The sequence below is a fragment of the Lutra lutra genome, chromosome 7, assembly GCF_902655055.1.
Source record: "Lutra lutra chromosome 7, mLutLut1.2, whole genome shotgun sequence".
Classification (NCBI taxonomy): Eukaryota; Metazoa; Chordata; class Mammalia; order Carnivora; family Mustelidae; genus Lutra; species Lutra lutra.
In genome coordinates, this window is record NC_062284.1 from 88,338,262 (window position 1) to 88,359,252 (window position 20,991).

Sequence of the window (20,991 nt, forward strand, 5' to 3'; positions counted from 1 at the left end):
TATGTGAAGTTATAGTTTAGTGATCTACTGGGGGATGGGTACTTGTAAATTTCAAACTAATACAGTGCAGGTGGCACTTCTTTTGTTTCTATTCATGATTTCAGTGTTTTAGTATTTCCCCAAATAAAAAAGTACTTCTTCTGTTCCTAAACCTTTCTGGGTAGCCACATTGTTTAAGTATTTCTAGATATTTTGGCAGCTCAAAGAATAAAGGCAAAGCTCCCTTATCCTTTTGGTTTATTTGATGTTACTGTTTTACTTATTTTGTAATCAGTTTTTTTTTTAAGAGAAGTCTGTGTGCCTTTATTGGCCGAACAGGCTACATGAGAGAGATGAAGCAGGAGGAGTAGGTGCCCTGATGCCAGGCTTGCAGTGCTTCCCAAGCTTGTAGGTGGTGAAGAACTTGCCCAGGTAGTGGCCAATCATCTCGGGCTTGATTTCCATCTGGTTGAAGGTCTTGCCATTTTAGATGCCCCCCACATTGCCCACCATCTTGGGGATGATGATCATGACCCAGAGGAACACCTTGGGATTATGCTGTGGGGGGTGAGGCTTCCTTTTTGGTCTTGCACAGGGGCTCCAACAGTGAGTGTGGCTTCCCCCCACAAACTCCAGTTTCGCTTCTTCTGCTGCTGGGTGCTGTACAGCTGCATCAACCTCCTAGGACTGTCCAGCAGCTGGTCAAGGACTGCGCTGCTGTTGGTGAACTTGCAGAAGGTGTGCTTCTGCTGCTCCACTTCCACCATCTTGTCAGCTCTTGGGAAAGGGGTTAGGAATTTTAATTACAGGTCAAAACCAACATTATTACTGAAGCTTTTAAAGTTTATATAGTATTCATAACTTGTAACAACCCAATGAGGTTATTCTTTTAAAAAGGCTTTATAAACACACAAAACCCCCTTTTCTTTACTTTTCTTTTTTAAGATTTATTAATTTGAGAGAAAGAGCACCCCCTGCACAAGTGAGAGAAGAGGCAGGGGAGAGAATCTTCAAGAGGACCCCTGGCTGAGCTGGAAGCCAGACCTGGGATCTATCCCAGGACCCATGAGATCTTGACCTGAGCCCAAACCAAGAGTAAGATGCTTAACTGACAGCCACCCAGGTGTCCCACAAAAACCCTTTTCTATATTTTTATCATCCAACTATAGTGGGAAATGACATTTGATTTAGAATCCTAGATTGATGTCAAGGATTGTAGCGCTTGACAAAGCCAAAGTTGTACTTTTTTGAAGGGGGAAATGGGATGAGGATAAGAGGAGGAAGAAAAGACCAGGAAGAATGATAAACAGAAGACATTTGTAGAGTGATTACTTTCCCAAGAGTTTAGAAAGATATCTCTGCACTTTGTCCTGTCCAGCTGAATCACAGAATCATACGCCTCAGAGCTATACTAGTGATGTCATTGTCTGCCATAGTGTTGTTTCTAATAATGCATATGCTTTAAAGTTCAAGAGAACTAATCACAAGGGACTTTAATGTTGAAAAATGCAAAGTATCTGCACTGAGGCCTTTAGGTAAGATACCATAGGTATGAGATCTTGAAAACAAATTAGGAATTATAACAGAGTCAGGGGCACCTGGGTTGCTCAGCGATTGTGTCTAATTTCAGCTCATGTCATGATCCCAGGGTCCTGGGATCTGGAATCGAGCTCCTGGTCTTGCTCTTGGCTCAGCATGGAGCTTCTCTGCTTCTCTCTCTCCCTCTACCTCTGTGCACACTCTTTCTCTCAAATAAATGAATAAAAATCTTGGAGAAAAAAAGAAGTTTATTATAACAGAGTCAGGCTTAGTCATAGTATACAGTGGTTGTAATGTGAATTTTTACTTCTGTGGTTATTTGCAGGAAACTTAAATCCCAACCAAATTTCTCTTGCCCCTAAGATTACTACCAAGATGGTTCTTTTTGCCTTTGGTTTACATATGTGCTGAGAGATATAAATTCATGTTAATATAAGTTTAAGAAACATTCTGTTTTTTAAAAAAGATTTATTTTTGAGAGAGAGAGAAAGAATGCGGGAGGGGTAGAGGGAGAGAGTCTTCAAGCAGACTCCCCACTGAGCACCCAGCATGAGGTAGGTCTGGATCCCATGACCCTGCTCAACTGACTGAACCACCCAGATACCACAAGAAACATGGCACTTAAAAAGTATTGGCAATTATCTTCCAGGATCTCATAATATGTTCCAAATCCAAATATTAATTACTCACTTATTCTCATTGTTAATGAGGTTAACTAAGTTGATACCTGATGTCCCTTCGGTTAGAGAATACTGCTTAGTCCAGAGTGTAATTTGTGTTTAAAAAGAAAGAAAGAAAGAAAGAAAAGAGAAGAGAAAGAAAAAATTATTGAGGGGTACCTGGGTGGCTCAGTTAAGCGTCTACCTTCGGCTCTGGTCATGATCCCAGGACCCTGGGATAGAGCCCCGCACTGGGCTCCTGCTCAGTGGGAAGCCTGCTTCTTCCTCTCCCACTTCCCCTGCTTGTGTTCCCTCTCTCACTGCCCCTCTCTCTGTCAAATAAATAAATAAAATCTTTTAAAAAAAATTATTGAGAACAGTAAAGTTAATACAGTAGTGGAGACCATTTTTAGAATTTCCTTGAGTGATATCAAGATCTGCAGTGTTGAAGTGAGCAATGACATGATTAACATGCTTTAAAAATTTATAACTAGAGGGGCACCTGAGTGGCTCAGTTGATTAGGTTAAGTGTTGGACTCTTGATTTTGGCTCAGGTCATGATCTCTGAGCAGTCTGCTAGGATTCTCTTTCTCTCCCTCTGCCCTTCCCCCATACTATACCCTCTCCTGCTCTTTCTCTCTAAAATAAATAAATAAGTCTTTGAGAAAAATTTATAACTAGGAAGGGAATTTGTCATTCCTAAACTGACCATAACACTAACAATATTCAGATATTTCCAGAAGCTTCCAAAATAGTATGGCTTGTGAAGAAAAATTCCCAACATCTATCATCATATTGTGGGAGACAAATAAACAAAACATAATATCCCACATGACCCAGGAAAAAAATCATGAGTTGTCAGCTTAGACTCACTGGCTGGGATGACATCATGCCACATTTTTGGGGGTCTCAACTAGCAACCTTGCCCCACAACAACTTTGTGAGTCAGTAAAAATCTTACTGATTTGATGTCAAGTCAAATATTTTTTGGTGGAGAAAATGTATACTTAAGATGGTTGTTGTGTGAAATCTTGCTTTAATGAAAAATGTAGATTCATATACATCATAAATGGTAGTGTTTAAAAATATTGTGTCCTGAGGAAATGTAAAATAATCTCCTGAGGTGATAATAATACAAAATGTTTGGGACCTTTGTTATTGGATTGCCTTCTATGAAGCTATGGTGAGCTCAAGTCATAGTTACTCCTGCGGCTAAAAGGCTGGGTATATTTAGTAGTATAATTAGAATGAATTTAGTGGATCAATTCTGGTTTGTGTACAAAGCCTTGGAAAACATCTTCTCAAATGAGTTATTAATGTCTTCATCATTAACTGTACATTGTTTATAGAGTTTGCTCAATTAAAATGGTATCATATGCATTTTCCTGAGGATAGTCAGATGGTATACTTTTGTTGTTTTTTAAACTAAATAGTAGGCTAGTGTGTGGTAAATCATTGAGTGTTATCCCATAGAGACAGGCTGAGGAGAAGAAAAAACGTGTGCTTGAACTAGGACAAGACTGCTGGGTCCATTCTATCTCTTAATCCTTTCTGCTCTGAAAGCTGCCTATGGAGGAGAGGCCAGTATTCACAGCCCAGGGCACCTACCTCACCTCAATCAGCCCTTACCTAAGCCCTTCCTACCCTTCCAGTTATTTCTCTCTTCCTTTTTCATTGCCATTTCCACCACCACTTCATTAGGAATAAAGCTTATTTGGAGGACAGTTATATAAAAGGAGACAAAAATTGCCTGTCAGTGTATTGGCACAAGAATGGGTCATGAAAATTATTTATTTGAGAAACAACATTTTAAAAACTAGTTATTATATTTCCAAATGTATGTTTATAATTTTTTGGAAGATTTTATTTATTTATTGGACAGAGAGAGAGACAGTGAGAGAGGAAATACAAGCAAGGGGAGTGGGCAGAGGGAGAAGCAGGCTTCCCGCCAAGTAGGGAGCCTGATGCGGAGCTCAGTCCCAGGACCCTGGAATCATGACCTGAACTGAAGGCAGCTACTTAATGACTGAGACACCGAGGTGCTCCTCCAAATGTATTTTAATTAAATTTGATGAGTGTTATAATTGATTTTTATTTTGCATTTCTTTTTGTACACTTAGTATCATATTTGTGTGATTTATCTAATCCTTGTGACTTACCTAATGAAAAAAGTCACAAAAGATATATTTATTCGTTTAAGCACCTTCAACTTTGAACTGGTAGAAAGACTCAAAGGTAACCTTTATTGGAATTTTGTCTTCCAACAGTCAAAAGATATATTTATTTTGCTTTCAGTAATCTTAAATGTTAAGTATCTTTCTATTCTGCTTAAGAATTAGGGGTTATGGACATTGGGGAGGGTATGTGCTATGGTGAGTGCTGTGAATTGTGTAAGACTGATGATTCACAGACCTGTATCCCTGAAGCAAATAATACATTATATGTTAATAAAAAAAAGAATTAATAAGCTTCATGAATGGAATTGGCAAAATTAAGAATTCTCCACATAATTCTGATAAAATAAGTTTTTGGCTTAAATGTTAACTTAAAATGACTTTGAACTGTTCTGTATGGTACAGTGATAGTGGGTACACAACTATGCATTTGTCAAAAGGAACTCTATGCTACATAGAGTTAATGAAGTCTATGCTACAAAGAGTTGATTTTACTGTGTGCAAATTTTTAAAAAATCAACTTGAGGGTGCCTGGGTGGCTCAGTTGGTTAAGTGACTCCCTTAGGCTCAGGTCATGATCCCAGAGTCCTGGGATCAAGTCCCACATTGGGCTCCCCATTTAGTGGACAGTCTTCTTTTCCCTCTCCCTCTACCCCTTCCCCCCAACTCGTTCTCCCTTTCACCCCACCTCACAAATAAATAAAATCCTTAAAAAAAAATCAGCTTGAATGGCAAGGGAACCCAAGATGGAATGTAGGCTATGACATAAATCTAGCTGTATTACAAATGAATGACATAGGGTGTCTGGGTGGCTTAGTCAGTTAAGCTTCTGCCTTCAGCTCAGGTCATGATCCTAGGGTCCAGGGGTGAAGTCCCACATCAGTCTTTCTGCTCAGTGGGGAGTCTGCTTCTCCCTCTCCCTTTGCTCCCCAACCCCCCACCCCACTTTTGCTCTCTCTCGCTCACTCTCTTTCTCAAATAAATAAAATCTTAAAAACAAAACCAAAAACAAATGAATGAATGACATAACTGCACTGAAGGGGATGGTTAGGAAAGGAGCTGACCTAAATGGCTTTATAAAAAGTTGTTTTGGTTAGCTACTGTAGGGCTAAAGACAAAAAGTCTTACACATAAACATCTAAGTCTGATTGGTAAATTTGTTTATCAGAGTCTGGGTTATCAATCTGAAACTATTTTATATGTATGCTAGGGTTGAACAAATAAGTAAATATAGATAATAAACCAGTTTTCTTACTGTTGGACAACTTACTGTTGAGTTCTTTGATAGTCATCCCCCCAGGAGATGGAGTTAGATTCCCCTCTCTTGAAAGTGGGCTGTACTTAGTAACTCCTGTCAAATGAACAGAATACAGAAAAGGAAAAACAGTTATTTACACTGGAGACACCTGGCAAATCTTTTTTTTTTTTTTAAAGATTTTATTATTTATTTATTTCACAGACAGAGATCACAAGTAGGCAGAGACAGAGAGAGAGGGAAGCAGGCTCCCCGCTGAGCAGAGAGCCCGATGTGGGGCTCAATCCCAGGACCCTGGGATCATGACCCGAGCTGAAGGCAGAGGCTTTAACCCACTGAGCCACCCAGGCACCCCGACACCTGGCAAATCTTAACCAAGTAATCAAAATTAATAGTATGAGTAATTAGACATATTTTTTTTTAAAGATTTTATTTATTTGACACAGAGAGAGATCAGAAGTAGGCAGAGAGGCAGGCAGAGAGAGAGGAGGAAGCAGGTTCCCTGAGGAGCAGAGAGCCCGATGCGGGGCTCGATCCCAGGACCCTGGGATCATGACCTGAGCCAAAGGCAGAGGCTTTAACCCACTGAGCCACCCAGGCGCCCCAGTATGAGTAATTAGACATATTGATATCATGTATACCCACCGATAGGCTGTGTGATAAGGGTACACCACTCTGATATTCTTCCCACAGACTAACTTCAGTCTAATCAAGAGGAAGCATTAGATAAATCCAAATTGAGGGACATTAAAAAGCATCAATATATGAAAAGCAAGGAAAGAGTAAGGGACTGTCACAGATTATCCTAGAAGATTGAGGGGAAATGATAACTAAATATAATGTAGTATCCTGGATTTGATTTTTGAACGGAAAAAGGGCATTAGAGAACTAGGAATATCATAGTAAAATCTGTAGTTTAGTTAATGTACTATACTAATGTTAATTTATTGTGTTTGATCACTGTACTATGTTTATATAAGGGTATATAAGGTGTTGACATTGGGGGGACCTGGGTCAAGGATATAGAGGAATTCTACATTTACAACTTTTCTGAAGATTTAAAATTGTTGGGGCACCTGGGTGGCTCAGTGGGTTAAAGCCTCTGCCTTCGGCTCAGGTCATGATCTCAGGGTCCTGGGATCGAGCCCCGCATTGGGCTCTCTGCTCCGTGGGGAGCCTGCTTCCCCCCTCTCTCTCTGCCCACCTCTCTGCCAACTTGTGATCTCTGTCAAATAAATAAATAAAATATTAAAAAAAGATTTAAAATTGTTTCAAAATAAGTAAGCCTTTTTAAAAAGATTGTATTTGTTTGCTTGAGAGAGGGAGAGAACAGCACAAGCAGGTAGAGGGGCAGAGGGAGACAGAGAAGCAGACTCCTGGATGAGCAGGGAGCCCAATGGGGGGCTTGATGCCAGGACCCTGAGATCATGACCTGAGCTGAAGGCAGATGCTTAACTAACTGAGCCACCCAGGCACCCCTAAGTAAGCATTTTGAAAAAAGGCTTATGAAAAATTTCTCAAAACCATCAAATTTTAATTTTTTCTGGAAATAATTTGCATTGCTTTACTTTCATTTACTTAACATGTCCTAAACCAAACTCATGATCTTCCTCCACCTCTCTTACAATCCTGCTCCTCTCCTGTGCTCCTGTCTCAGTTAGTGGTGCCACCATATTCCCTCTCAGTTGTCCAACTAGGAAACAGAGTCATACTTGACATTTCCTTCTCCCTTGCTTCACAACAAATTAATCATCAATCCCTAATCATGAATCCTGAATATCTCTTTTCTATTCTAGAAATGAGTTGTCTTGTTTGTCTTGGCTCCTGTAGATTATAAACTCCATGTGTTAGGGTCTGTGATCAAAGGAACGAGACTGATATAAAGCGAAAATCAAACAAAGCTTTATTTCACGCCAAGCATCAAAAATCAAACTGACTGGTCAGGGCTGTCTCTTACGAAAAGACAACGATGATGATTCCGACAAGGTCACTCCCAAGAAGGCCACTCTGGAGGAGGCTGCTCCTCAGATGAGGCCGCTCCCTGGTTGGAGCCGCTCCCAAGAAGAGGCCACTCCCAAGAAGGCCGCTCCGGACAAGGCTGCTCCGCAGATGAGGCCACCGCTCCAGACAAGGCTGCTCACCGACGAGGCCACTCCCCGGTCTCCCCAGTTGGAGCCGCTCCCAAGAAGAGGCCACTCTGGAGGAAGCCGCTCCCAGGATGAGGCCTCTCCCAATGACGACGAGGCGATGACGACAGCGACGATGACGAGTAGGACAACACTGATGACACAGACTCTGCTCCCCATGACGCCACTCTGACAAGGCTGCTCTGGCGAGGCTCCCCAGACAAGGCTGCTCTGGCGAGGCCGCTCTGGAGGAAGCCTCTTTCCTGATGATGCTGCTCCCGCAGGTCTGCTCACCGAGGATGCCTCTTCCCAGATGAATCCGCTGCCCAGAATGACACAGCTCTGGCCAGGCAGCGGCTCAGGGTTCGCGGCGAGGTTGCTGGCATCTAGGCTGTTCCCCATGGCGCCGCTGGCGTCGGGGCCGCTGGTGTCTCGGTGCTGCAGGTGTCTCGGGGCCGCTGGTGTCTCGGTGCTGCAGGCGTCTCGGGGCCGCAGGCGTCTCGGGGCCGCTGGCGGCGCGGGACCGCTGGCGTCTGGGCCGCTGGTGGCTCGGGGCTGCTGGCAGCTCGGGGCCGCAGGTGTCAGGACCGCTGGCGGGGGGAGTGGGGGCGGCACGGGACCGCTGGTGGCTCGGGGCCGCTGGTGGCTTGGAGCCGCAGGCGGTGGGACCGCTGGTGGCGGGACCGCTGGCGTCCGGACTGCCGGCGGCGGGACCGCAGGTGGCGCTTATAGCTCTTACAAGAGCTGTTACAGCTCTTCTGCTCCCGCCGACTCTTCTTCTGCTTCTTTTTCTTCCTTCTTCTTTCTCTGACAGCTCTCCTTCTTCTCTTCCCACCAGCCTCACAGACCAACCTTTATGGGGGTGGTTGAGCCCCGCTCCTACACAGGCGGCCAATTGAATCCCAATTCACCCCAGTGGATATACGCGTGCTCCACCGATTGGACATCTCCACCCGGCCTGCCCCGCCCCTACATCCAGGGTCCACAAGCCAGTTCCTCTGGGAGGGGCAGGCCCTTACACATGGGGACAAGGACATTGTCTATCTGCTTTATTCCTTCATGTGTTCCACATGCCTCATACAGTATCTAGTACATTGTAGACACTCAAAAGCTATCACTAACGAAAAGAATGAATGCACATTTTATTTTATGTTACTATTTAATGGTATTTTCATATCCCAATCCCTTCTATCCAACATAATGGGATGCATCCCTACACCCTCTTTATTTATTTGTTTTCAATCTGTGGTCATCAAGTTTTAGAAATCCAGTGTGGGCTCATTAACAGAAGTTTCACCAAGTCCAATTTGATGTTCTGATTGCAGTCATCAGTGATGTTTCAGAGAATGATGTGATATGTGAGCTGGAAGGACTTGTGGAGGAGGTCCTTAAGCACAAGTCTCTCATTTTATGAGCAAAGACTTTGAAGCTCCAAGAGGCTAAATATTTTGCCGGATCCTAGCATGAGTCCGTTGACAGAGGGCATTTTTTCCTATGTCCCAGAGAACCTGGAAGAGAGAGAAGAGAACAAAATAAAACAAGGAGAATGATAGTAGTAGATCCATTATTCTACACATCTTTTAAAGAAGTAGATAAATAAACAAAAAGAAATTATTCATTTCCATGCAGAAATTGTATTCTATATACTCTTCTAAAAATTTAGTATCTGGGAGAGGTGTAAACATTAAGTTACTGATATTTTTGTGAGTTAATTTTTTTCTTAAAGAAGCTTGGGGACATGAAGTACTTAGGGACATGGGCACCAAAAGAGGCAAGAAGGAAAGGGACATAAATGGGGACAGGATGGCAGCAGACAGTGAAAGTGGATGATTTTGGAAGGAATGGCATAAGAGTATGTAAAATTGACCCATATTCGTTCTTAAAAGACATTAAGCTATTGACGACTAGAAATTAATCAGAATACTAAATATGTCTGTACTATTACTCATTCACTTATTTATATAGCAACCTGTTAAGCATTACCTACAATGTTTGGGAATCCAAAGGTTTTCTAAAACTTTGCTTGCTGAATATTAACACTGCTGCTACTAATACCTATGCAATGACAAAGATATATATGAGATCCAATTCCTTTTGTCAAATTTTTAAAAGAAAATGTAATCAAAAGGATTACCTGACTTTCTTTTTGAAATGAGAGAAAGAGAGTAATTGAGCAGCACAGTTGAAGATAAAATTTCATTTAGTCACGAGGCATAAAGAATCTTGCTCTTGAAAGTAAATCAACTCATTGATTCATTCATGAATGTATTTTTTGTTCATTCAATAAAAAGTTATTGAGTCATCTATTTATTTATTAAGTGATTTAGCCTAAGATACTAGAAGAATAAGTAGAAGTTAGCAAAGGAAAAAAGTGATTATAAATTATTATAAATTATAATGATTATTATACAATAAAAACACAAATAATGTTATTCTCTTTCTTAAAACCTCCTATGGCTTCCCATTGCACTTAGGATAAAACTTATACTTATTTCCATAGCCCAAAGTCCCTGCATGATTGGACCTCTCTGTCTCCTACCTCCTACCTACTTGATGTGGGCTCGATCCCAGGGCACTGGGATCATGACCTGAGCCAAAGGCAGACACTTAACCACAGAGCCACCCAGACGCCCCTGCCTTTCTGTTTTTTTACTGTATTGCCAATTTATTTTCCACCTTAAAGACTTGTCTCTTACATAATGGAATGCATCCGATATGCCTCCTTCATTTTTTTCCCTTAAATCTTTGGTAATCAAGCTTCAGACAATGAAGTATGACCTCCTCCCTAATCCTTCCCTCTGTACAGAATGTTCTGCTTTCCTATTCCCCTACCTTAAGTAAAATGTCACTCTCCAGAGATGACTTTCCTGACAACTTTATCTAAGTAGACACTTTTCTCCATAATTACTTATCACTACCTGCAGTTATCTTGCTCATTTGTTTGCTTGTTCTTGTCTGTCTTCCTTCATTAGCATGCAAGGTCCAAGAGATCAAGGACTTTGTCCTGTTCACTTGTATATCTCCCGTCTGTAGAAGAGTGGGCATTCAATAAATAATATCCACTCTAAAGGATGAGATTTGTATGTGAAATATTAAGCTCACTGATACAAAATTGGTACTCAACAAATACTAGATTCCTTTCCTATGCATAGATGAGACTAATCAATTCAATTCCCTGATCAGCAAATATCTCACACTTATCATCTTGGATGTTGAAAATGTTGTATACTATTACTCAAAAACACATAGTAAAGGAATAATGACCATGTGTGGCATATTCTCTTTTTGCTCCTCCCTATCAATTCCTCAGTCCACTGCTCCAAAGGGGTTCCCTTATTCTCTGGCATCTGTCTGGGTTTGGTCAATGGAAGTTACCATTGGGAGTTCAGAAAGTTGAAGAGTGAGGTTTTTCTAACTGAGTTCCTGTTGGGCAGGCCTTGCCTATAGTTCTCTCCAGGTAGTGCTCCTTGTTCTTTCATGCCTGGGGATGTTACATTTATTGTTGGTTTCCCTGAATCCTCTCCACACGTGGTAAATAGTCCTTCCAGAACATTTCCTCAAGCACAGAGTAGTGCCATCCCTCAAAATGGAACACTCATCTCTTTCCTGTTAGGACTCTAAAGCAGGCAGAATAAGAAAAAGCGGGCAGAATTAAAACATGGCCTTCAGCAACTCAAAAGCGACAAAGGTACAATGAACCATGGAGTGACAAGCCCGAATCATGGCCCCAAATGTATGTTTTGCCATCTCCCTGTTTTGTGTCTTTGGATCACTAGTGTCTGAGGCTGGGTACTCTAGAAGTAGATGATGAGAAAATTTGGGGCTCAAAGGATCACCACTTGTGAAAGGAAGGGGGAGAAGGCGGGATTAAGGACAAAGTCAAACCACAGTGCAGGCTCTACAAACTTCCCAAGAGGGAGCTTTGGAGTGAGGAATGCCTGTCAGTGTCCCACATCAGGCTCAAACGACCCCACCTTTGTACTCCCTTGTCATTTATCCACTAGATCACACAGGAAGGGGTGTCTGCCAGAGGCTACCTGCTACCTGTACTCCCTGCAGCTGAGTAGAAGGTCTTACCTTGAAGAGGGAATATGGGGGGCCATCTCTATGTCTTCCACAACAGTTTGAATCTTAATCTTTCTTGGGCTTTATCTCTCACTGTCTACCATTGGAATTGTTTTCAAAGGCTTTGTTCTAGTACCCCTGCCTAGTAAAAACCTTCCTGGCTTAATTAGTTCAGCTTATCCCATGTACTTCTGATCAAATTTCTCTGTTTATAAATTTCCAGAGTAACAGGCAGCTAGTTGAAAGAAATATGTTCCCACTTTAGGAAATATGACATACTAAGAGACAAGACGCTACTATATAGTATCAGAAATAACACAATCATGCAGTAGAAGTACAGCATTCACAATTATGTCTTCATATTGTCATGGAAAAGGTTGCTCTGTGATATTATCTCTAAGATACTGAACATGTATGTCTTTGATGATCCATTCTTTAGCTTTATGCAGTAAGTACTCTTACTTCCTATATGGGATCTAAAGAATGCCATAGTTCTTCCAAATCAGTATTCCTGACTGAGTATTACTATGAAATCTTCCTCCACAGCAGTGTATTTTAATATTGACACAACGCTTGACCTGAAAAATACATCAGCAATTAGATAGTATCTAGCTAGCTTAATAGGACTGCCTTTATAGTGAAATTGGTTTCTTTAAACCAAATGTTCCTATCCCTTTCATGTACCAGCTCTTCATCTGGGTCTATTAGAGAAGGCTAACATTATGCTACCACATTTCAGATATCTTGTTAAATTATATTTAAGTGATGATCTGAAAATAAAATGAGATAATCTGAGTGCATTAAGTAAAAAGAAAGTGGGAACATTTCTAGTAGAAGAAAATCTCCGGGCTGGTATCTTAGGCAAAAATTTTTCTCCTGTTTTTCTTTAATTTAGATTTTATTTATTTTTATGAGAGAGAGAGAGAGAAAGCAAGCAGGGGGGAAGGGGAAGAGGGAGAAGCAAGCTCTCTGCTGAACATATAGCCTGATGTGGAACTCCATTCCAGGACCCGAGGATCATGACCTGAGCCAAAGGCAGACACTTAATCAAATGAGCCACCCGGTGCCCTCTCCTGTTTTTCTTGACCCAAATTTCCAATCAATAAACAAAGAGGCCAATCAATCAATAAATTTAAATTTAGCTGGGTTCTTAACTTAAAACAAAATTGGGGCACCTGGCTGGCTCAGTTGGTAGAACATGCGAGTCTTGATCTGGGATTGTGAATTTGAGCCCCATGTTGGGTGTAGAGATTGCTTAAAAAAAGAAATCTTTAAAAAAAATTAAATTAATTAGTTCAGAATTTAATTGTAATGTCTTTAATATTGAATGCAAAAAGGAAAAAAGAAGTTAATTATTAAATATCATGATATTATAAGTTATGTAAATAATTTTGCACCAAATTTTGAAGCTGAAGAGTTAATACTTTAAATGTCTTTGACAACATAGTTTATAGACTTTTAAAAGTGTTCAAGAAACTGGGGCGCCTGGGTGGCTCAGTGGGTTAAAGCCTCTGCCTTTGGCTCAGGTCATGATCTCAAGGTCCTCGGATCGAGCCCCGCATCGAGCCCCGCATCGAGCCCCGCATCGAGCCCCGCATCGGGCTCTTTGCTCAGCTGGGAGCCTGCTTCCTCCTCTCTCTCTCTGCCTGCTTCTCTGCCTACTTGTGATCTCTGTCTGTCAAATAAATAAATAAAATCTTAAAAAAAATTACAAAAAAAAATGTTCAAGAAACTAATCTTTTTTTTTTTTTTTTTTTTAAGATTTCAGTTATTTATTTGAGAGAGAGAGCACAAGCAGTGGGGAGAGGCAGAAGGAGAGGTAGAAGTAGGCTCCCAGCAGAGCAGGGAGCCCCATATGGGGCTCCATCCCAGGACCCTGGGATCATGACCCAAGCTGAAGGCAGATGCTTAACTGACTGAGCCACCTAGGAGCCCCAAGAAACTACAGTTTTTTGCGTGTGCATGTGAACAACTATACAGTGTTCTGATTGCCAGCCAAATGATCCTCAAATTCATGCTCTATCAGATTTTTTCTAAAGATGTAAAAATCTTTAATCTGAGAGAGGGGGCTTCTTACTATTGTTTTTGGAAAATTAACAAACAAACAAACACACTGTTTTGTTGTTGTTGTTAGGATCCTGAAAGTAGAAGTCCTTCACTTTAACTTGCTCAGGTGCGGGATATTTGCTTTGTATCTGTCAGGCACTAGGGGGAGTTCGGTGTCTTACAACTGCTGTATTCCGCAAGCCTTGCACACGGTGGCAAGGCCAAATATAGGGAAGAGGTACGGCGAACAAGGCGTTAGAAAAATACTCTCTCAAAGTTGAAATAGGACAATTGTGCTTTCCCAGATCTACAAAGATCAAGTGTTTAATGCCGAGAGTCCCAATATAGGGCTTTGATCTCTCTTAAGCAGCAATAACATTAGATAATATCTAGCTAGCTTAATAGTACCTCAGTTTCCTCGCATGCAAAATAGGGGATGATAACACTACCTACCTTATACAGTTGATGTAAGAGTTAAATCGCATAATTGTTTAATACCCTGGAACATGCTTACCACATTTGAAATATTAATCTTTTTTTTTTAATCTATTTATTTGATGGTGAAGGGGAGAGAGAGAGGGCACAAGCAGGGAGACAGAGAAGCAGGCTCCCCACTGTTCAGGGAGCCTGAAGTGGGGCTCAATCTCAGGACCTTGGGATCATGACCTGAGCAGAAGGCAGACGCTTAACCGACTGAGCCACTCAGGCACCCTAAACTATTATCCTTAACTAAATATAAGTTTCAATTTCATAGAGTTTTTAAAATATGAAAGTGGGATTTTTATTTTATTTTTATTTCTTTTTTTTAAGATTTTATTTATTTATTTGACAGACAGAGATCACAAGCAGGCAGAGAGCGAGAGGAGGAAGCAGGCTCCCTTCTGAGCAGAGAGCCCAATGCAGGGCTCGATTCCAGGACCCTGGGATCGTGACCCGAGCCGAAGGCAGAGGCTTTAACCCACTGAGCCACCCAGGCGTCCCCTGCAAGTGGGATTTTTAAAAAACAACTTTCATCATATTTCAAAGTCATGCTTTTAGTATAAATTATTACTGCTTCTACATCTAACGATATACTTTCTCCATTGATATTGGTATTCGTATGCAGGAAATACTCAGTTTGTATTTATTGACTGACCTACCTAAGACTTTAACATAAAGAGATGAGCTCCCTTTTTATGGAGGCCTGTTTAAGAACCGTTCTGTGGAAAGCAAGTTGCCTTTAAGTGAGACAGCTTTACATGGGTCACCTTTATAAGCCCTGAGTCCAACTAAAAATCTCTGTTAATTATTAAACCCTTATGTATTATCCGGATACCTGACACTGCAGATTGCTGATAGAGAGCGTTTGTCCCTCAAGTTAAGCCTAAATGCCAGTTGAAAAATGTAATTATCAAGGGATTTAGAAAAACCTTTTTCTTTTAAATTTAGTAGACAGAGTGGGGTATCTCTTGTTTTGGCTGGTATAGTTACAGGCTAAACAATTGGCTTAAACCTTGTTTGGGATTCCTGCTTGTTTTAGCATGGCGGAGCTTGGAGTTCACAGAACTCTCCTTTTGGTAATTTCTCTGACAAAGTGTCTTGAGGGCACAAAACTGCTGGCAGATTTAAAAAAATGTGGTGACTTGGAATGTGAAAGTAAGTTTGCTTTTCTTTTTTTCCTTCTTTTCCTCTTAAACTAAGGTTCTGAAATGACATAATATGTTATTGTGGACATGTATGGAGGAAGTGAGCATTAATATCATTGAGCAATATTTGCAATTATAAAATATACTTCCCTATAAAAAATGTTTGAAGCAAAGCATTTCATAATAATTTTTAATGTAAGTGTATTAAGGGGCAAAGATCAGCCTGATATATAAATATAAGAGAAATTAATAAGATATTAATCCGGGCCTCAAAAACAAATCAGTGCTTTTACTATTTTTGAAGATAGCTAAATTGATTTGTATTGATTTGTATTAAAAAGATTTCAAGCCATTTGATAGTTCTTTATTTATGAAGCTCTTATATTTTTTAGTTTCTATTTCACAATCAGAACTTTCTGATTCTCTTGAGTTTTCTAAAATTATATTTATTTTGTATCACCATGATTTATTATCTAAGCTTTATCAAACATTAATCATTTCTGTGTTCATTTATCATGTAAAAATAATGAAATCAGTGTTAGGAGTACATAATTTTATTTACATCCTTGAATATTAGCTTTCTCCTATCTTCTACAAAGAAAAGCTAATTTTCATTTTATTGCTTAAGAAGTTATTTTCTGTTATTAGCATTAGGGTACAAGATGAATAGTATCACAATATATTACAATTGTTTTAAATATGTTCTAGCTCTTCAGTATGTGAGAGTTATTTCTGATTTGCAACATGTAAATTAGAAATGCAAAACATTATTAGTAGAAAAGTAATAATTTATAAGTAAATTTTTTATGAGTAAACATTTTCCTTCATCATTTGGATATATAATTTGATACATAGAGATTTACTAGATGATGTTTTATAATAGTAATAATCTTTTTTTCCCTCTTTACAACCTCATTTTAATTACCTTAGGACCAGACATGAAACATGGAAAGGGAACATTCAAATTTATAGTAATTTATATTGTTATTTTAACTTTAATCATATGACTTAATCAAAATGTTTTACATATGTTAGTATAATTATAATAGGTAATATGGTATGTATATTACTTTATGTATTGAAGGGCTAAATCTAGTATATGTAGTTATGATTATAGTTATTGAAGGTCTATTATGTGCTGAGTCTGGAGGGGTCAGAGTGTGTATCTAAGAGAAATAAAATGAAATGTCAGATAAGTTTCTTGACCTCCAGGAATTAGATCAACATGAAAAAGTAAATAGCAATACAACTTAAGGATAATAGGTAATATTGAAGTTCAGAAAAGGGACAGAACAGGCTGGACCAGTTTGGAATGTCTCATAGAAGAAGTAGGATATGAGTTGATCACAAAGAGAGACTGAAGGGTTTCTAGACTTAGGAAAGAACAGAAAGAAAAATCGCAGAATATGGAAGGCATATTGCAGTGAAAATAACAATCTCAGTGCAAATCTGGCTCCACCATTTATAAGGTGTGTGACCAACTCTCTAAGACTTATTTAAAGGCTCATTTGTTGGACTGATAGAAGATTATTGACCTTAAAGGTCTGTTTTAATAAAATAAAGATAGGAAAGAGTTATCATAATGCCTGGAATATACAAAAGTCCCCTTTATCCATGGGTCACTTTCCATGGTTCTAGTTAACTGGGGTCAACCATGGTCCAAAGGCAGATGATCCTTCTGGTGTGCAGCCAGAAGATTAGTAGTAGCCCAACTCTATGTCATAGTGCTTACCCCATGTTCCTCACTTCATCTCATTAGGGAGGCATTTTATCCCACATCATTTTGAGAAGAGTAAGTACATTTTGAGAAAGATTGGTTACATAACTTTTATTATAGTATATTGTTACAATTCAATTTTACTATTATTGTTGTTAATCTCTTACTGTGCCTAACTTAGAAATTAAACTTTATTATGTGTATGTATACATAGGAAAAAACATAGTACATACAGGGTTCAGTACTATCTATGGTTTCAGATAACCACTAGGTGTCTTGGATCATATCTCCCACAGATAAGGGGGACTACTGTAGTAGGTACTAGGAAGAAAACAAATTATCTTTACCTTTCCTTTCTAATAAGGATGATATGACATATTCCAGGGACAATGGATAGATGAATTTGACTATAAAGGAATAAAAGGAAGTCATTTTAAATAAGGAAGAGGATCAGGTTATGGATAGTCTTAGATACCAAGCCAAAGAGCTTAGAATTGATTCTGTGTGCAGTGGGAAGTCTTTGTAGGTTTTTGAGGTGATAAATGATATGAAGAAATTAGCATTTGGAAATAGGATAGACTGGAGGAAGGCAATATGGGAGGGGGAGAAATATCACTTTAATTTAAATTGTGTGTTTTTCTCACATGTTTACATAGCTTTAATAAGCAGAGTCTTAGCCATGAGAGATTACAGAGGACCTGACTGCCGATACCTGAACTTCACTAAGGGAGAAGAGATATCTGTTTATGTTAAACTTGCAGGAGAAAGGGAAGATTTGTGGGCAGGAAGTGTAAGTATCTAGTTTTAAAAACTGAATGTAGAATAAATGACTAGCTTGTACAGAATACCTGCTTTTCACTTCTAAAGGAACTTTAATACATTAAAGCACTTTACATATATAGTATATATGTAATATATATTTAAAACCCTTAACATGTTTTTTTAAAAAATATCTATTTATTTGGGAGAGAGAGCGAGTGCATGTGCATGATTTGGGGGAGGGGCAGAGGGAAAGAACCTCAAGAAGACTCCCCTGCTGGGTGCGGAGCCGTACATGGGGCTCTATCTCAGGACCCTGAGATCACGACCTGAGCCCAAATCAAGAGTCAGATGCTTAACCAACTGAGCCACCCATGCACCCCACTCTTCACATATTTAAACAAACAAAAATGGTCATGTTCAGTCTTGGTTCCAAAATTTATACAAAAGTAGTATTTTGGGAAGGCATTCTGGTTGGGATAGAGAACTAAGAGTGCCTTGAAATTATTTTTACATAGCATGCAGAGTTTTTGAAGTTAAGTTTTATATTTACTTGGTGAATAAAATTTAGAGGTGCTGGTGGAGATTATGGGATATTTAGGCAACACCAGTGATCCCATGGTGCTGCCAATGGCTAAGTTTAAGAGAGACCGGGAAGTTTTAGTTAATCAGATTAAAAGACATGTCTTTCTGAGCACATAAAGGACTTTTTTTTTAAATGTAAGATTTCTTTATTTGAGAGAGAGAGCATGGGCAGGGTGAGGGTGGTGGGTACAGAAGGAGAGGGAGAAACAGAATCTCTGTGGAGCAAGGAGCCCAACATGGGGCTTGATCTGAGGTCCCTGAGATCATGACCTGAGCCAAAGGCAGATGGACTGAGCCACCCAGGCACCTCAGGGATAGAGTTCTTATTGAAGAGATCCTCAGAGAGATGAGTAGCCTAGAGAATCAAGGTATGTGTGTGAATTTTTCATGAAAAACAACAACAACAAGTGGGACAGCCTTTTATTTGGCCTAAAGTCCTATTACACGGAAATTCCTAGAAGCCTGAGTAAACTCTCTAAATATGTAACAGGAAAATTAATGATTAGTGTTTTCAGTTGGAAACATATGTGTATCTCTGATGGTATCATTATGCTTTATAATAAAAAGATGCTATAAGCAATTTTACTCCTATGCTGAACAAGTGTGACCAACCTGATGCATACATCATTTCCATATTGAACATGCAACAGATTTTTCTATTGTGTAGCCTCTGTGATCACTATTAGAAGGAGCAGGTTCTGTTTGAATCTATCTAGCTTTTTAGCATTGGGAGCTATATGACTCAACCCCTGACTGTCAACGGCCAGAATTATTTGACTTCTGCAGTTCCAAAGATTCCTTACTGCTTATGGTCTCTTACACATGCCAGTGTATGTCTCTGAACACATTAGAGGCAACCAATGGAGCTGTAAGATAAATGTCACCAAAGGTATCACAAGAGGAAAAGAAAGCATTCTTTCTTGGTTTCTTTGTGTGAAAATGATAGTTCCACACAAAAGCAGCAAGTAATGTGTGGAGCCAGGGTGAAGTTTCAAGCATACGGAGTTCCATGCATTAGGTGTTTTAGTCCGGGCAGGAAGCTGTTCAAGAAACCACACTGCAGCGTTCACCCACAGCCTATCGGGTTCTAAATAGTGGCAGCAGCTACAGAGCTGGAAGAACCACCGCTGAGATGTAGTGGTGCTGGATCAAGGGACCAAAACATGGCCTTTAAACTTTGCCGCGAATAGGAAATGGACTGAGAGTGGGATGGTGAAGCCTTCACTCTTGGGGGACATCTTCTATGCACTTGAACTGGATTAAGGAGATCCCTATTATCAAGGTAGCTGCAGAAAAGTTGAATGGAACCAAATCCTCCTAGGAGGATGTATAGATCTCTGCTGTCTTCATGAATCCATCTTAGTCCTTTAGTGTTTAAACATCTTACTTCATTTTGACATCCTGAAAATGTTGAATAGGTCACAGCTCCATCTGGCTTGGCTACTGCCACCATTCCTTTGCCTTTTGATATCCCCGGTTTACAGTGTAAATCTGGGGTCCACCTGGGTAAGGAAGGTCATTGACAAACATAAAAAGGAACAAAATCGGTGTGTGGGACGGTTTTCCTTCAGAAGTTTGAAAAAGTGGTCTTTTATAACTTGGCTCTATGTTCCCTCAATTTAGTACTATTCTTTTGAATAATAGGGGTGTCTGGCCAGCTTAGTTGGTAAAGTGTGCATCTCTTGAACTTGGAGGTTCTAAGTTTGAACTCCACATTGGGTACAGAGATTACATAAATTAAATAAAAGAATATGATTTCACTCACTTTCTTTTAGATGGTAAATGAAAGCCAATTAATGTTTGTGATTTGAGATAGATGAAAGCCAAGGACGTGGGGCAAAATTAGGCTCCATAGTTACTATAGCTTCGACCACTCCTCCTTGCTAATCTTTATTCTTCATTTTGGTAGAAAGGAAAGGACTTTGGATATTTTCCTAGAGATGCAGTACAGATTGAAGAGGTGTTCATATCTGAGGAAGTTGAGATATCGACTAAAGTGAGTATTAATAACATTTCAGTTGTTAATTTAATTTATAATTTCTTGGCTAAAATAGCTTTCTGTAGTGTAAGTGTCCATTGGTTAATTATCTTTTGTAGTGAATATATAAAATAGTTGGTCTGAGAACTTAATCTAGGAATAGTTTGAGTGTGTGAATAAAATGAGGTAAGACAAAGTTGATGACAGGCATACTACTTTCTGAAAAATTTACAGACAGGTAGAGTAAAGTAGTTGAGAGCAGGATAGAGTCTGGACTGAGTTCAAAGACTGTGGCCTTGTATACTTTAATTTTCTAAACTGTAAAATGAGGATGATGATTGTAATAGAGTGCTACTTCATAAATTTATTGGGGAAAGATGAACATATGTAAAGCATATAGAACAGCACTTAGTAAGTGCTATAAAAGTATTAGGTATTATTATTAGTGTTATTATCCTACTGGGACAAAATTTATTTTCCATCA

General features: G+C 39.7%; 1 protein-coding gene and 1 pseudogene across 1 annotated transcript in view; one reads left to right on the forward strand and one right to left on the reverse strand.

Annotated features, from left to right (window-relative positions):
• Window positions 1–258: 258 nt before the first annotated feature.
• Window positions 259–5,702, reverse strand: LOC125105407 (40S ribosomal protein S15-like; annotated as a pseudogene).
• Window positions 5,703–15,169: 9,467 nt separating this feature from the next.
• The window catches only part of MIA2 (MIA SH3 domain ER export factor 2), an 85,681-nt gene continuing 79,859 nt past the window's right edge, over window positions 15,170–20,991 (forward strand). The window contains 3 exon segments of the mRNA XM_047737127.1: window positions 15,170–15,478; window positions 17,842–17,975; window positions 20,439–20,525. Coding sequence (XP_047593083.1) covers window positions 15,364–15,478; window positions 17,842–17,975; window positions 20,439–20,525 — 336 coding nt within the window. The 5' untranslated portion in view covers window positions 15,170–15,363.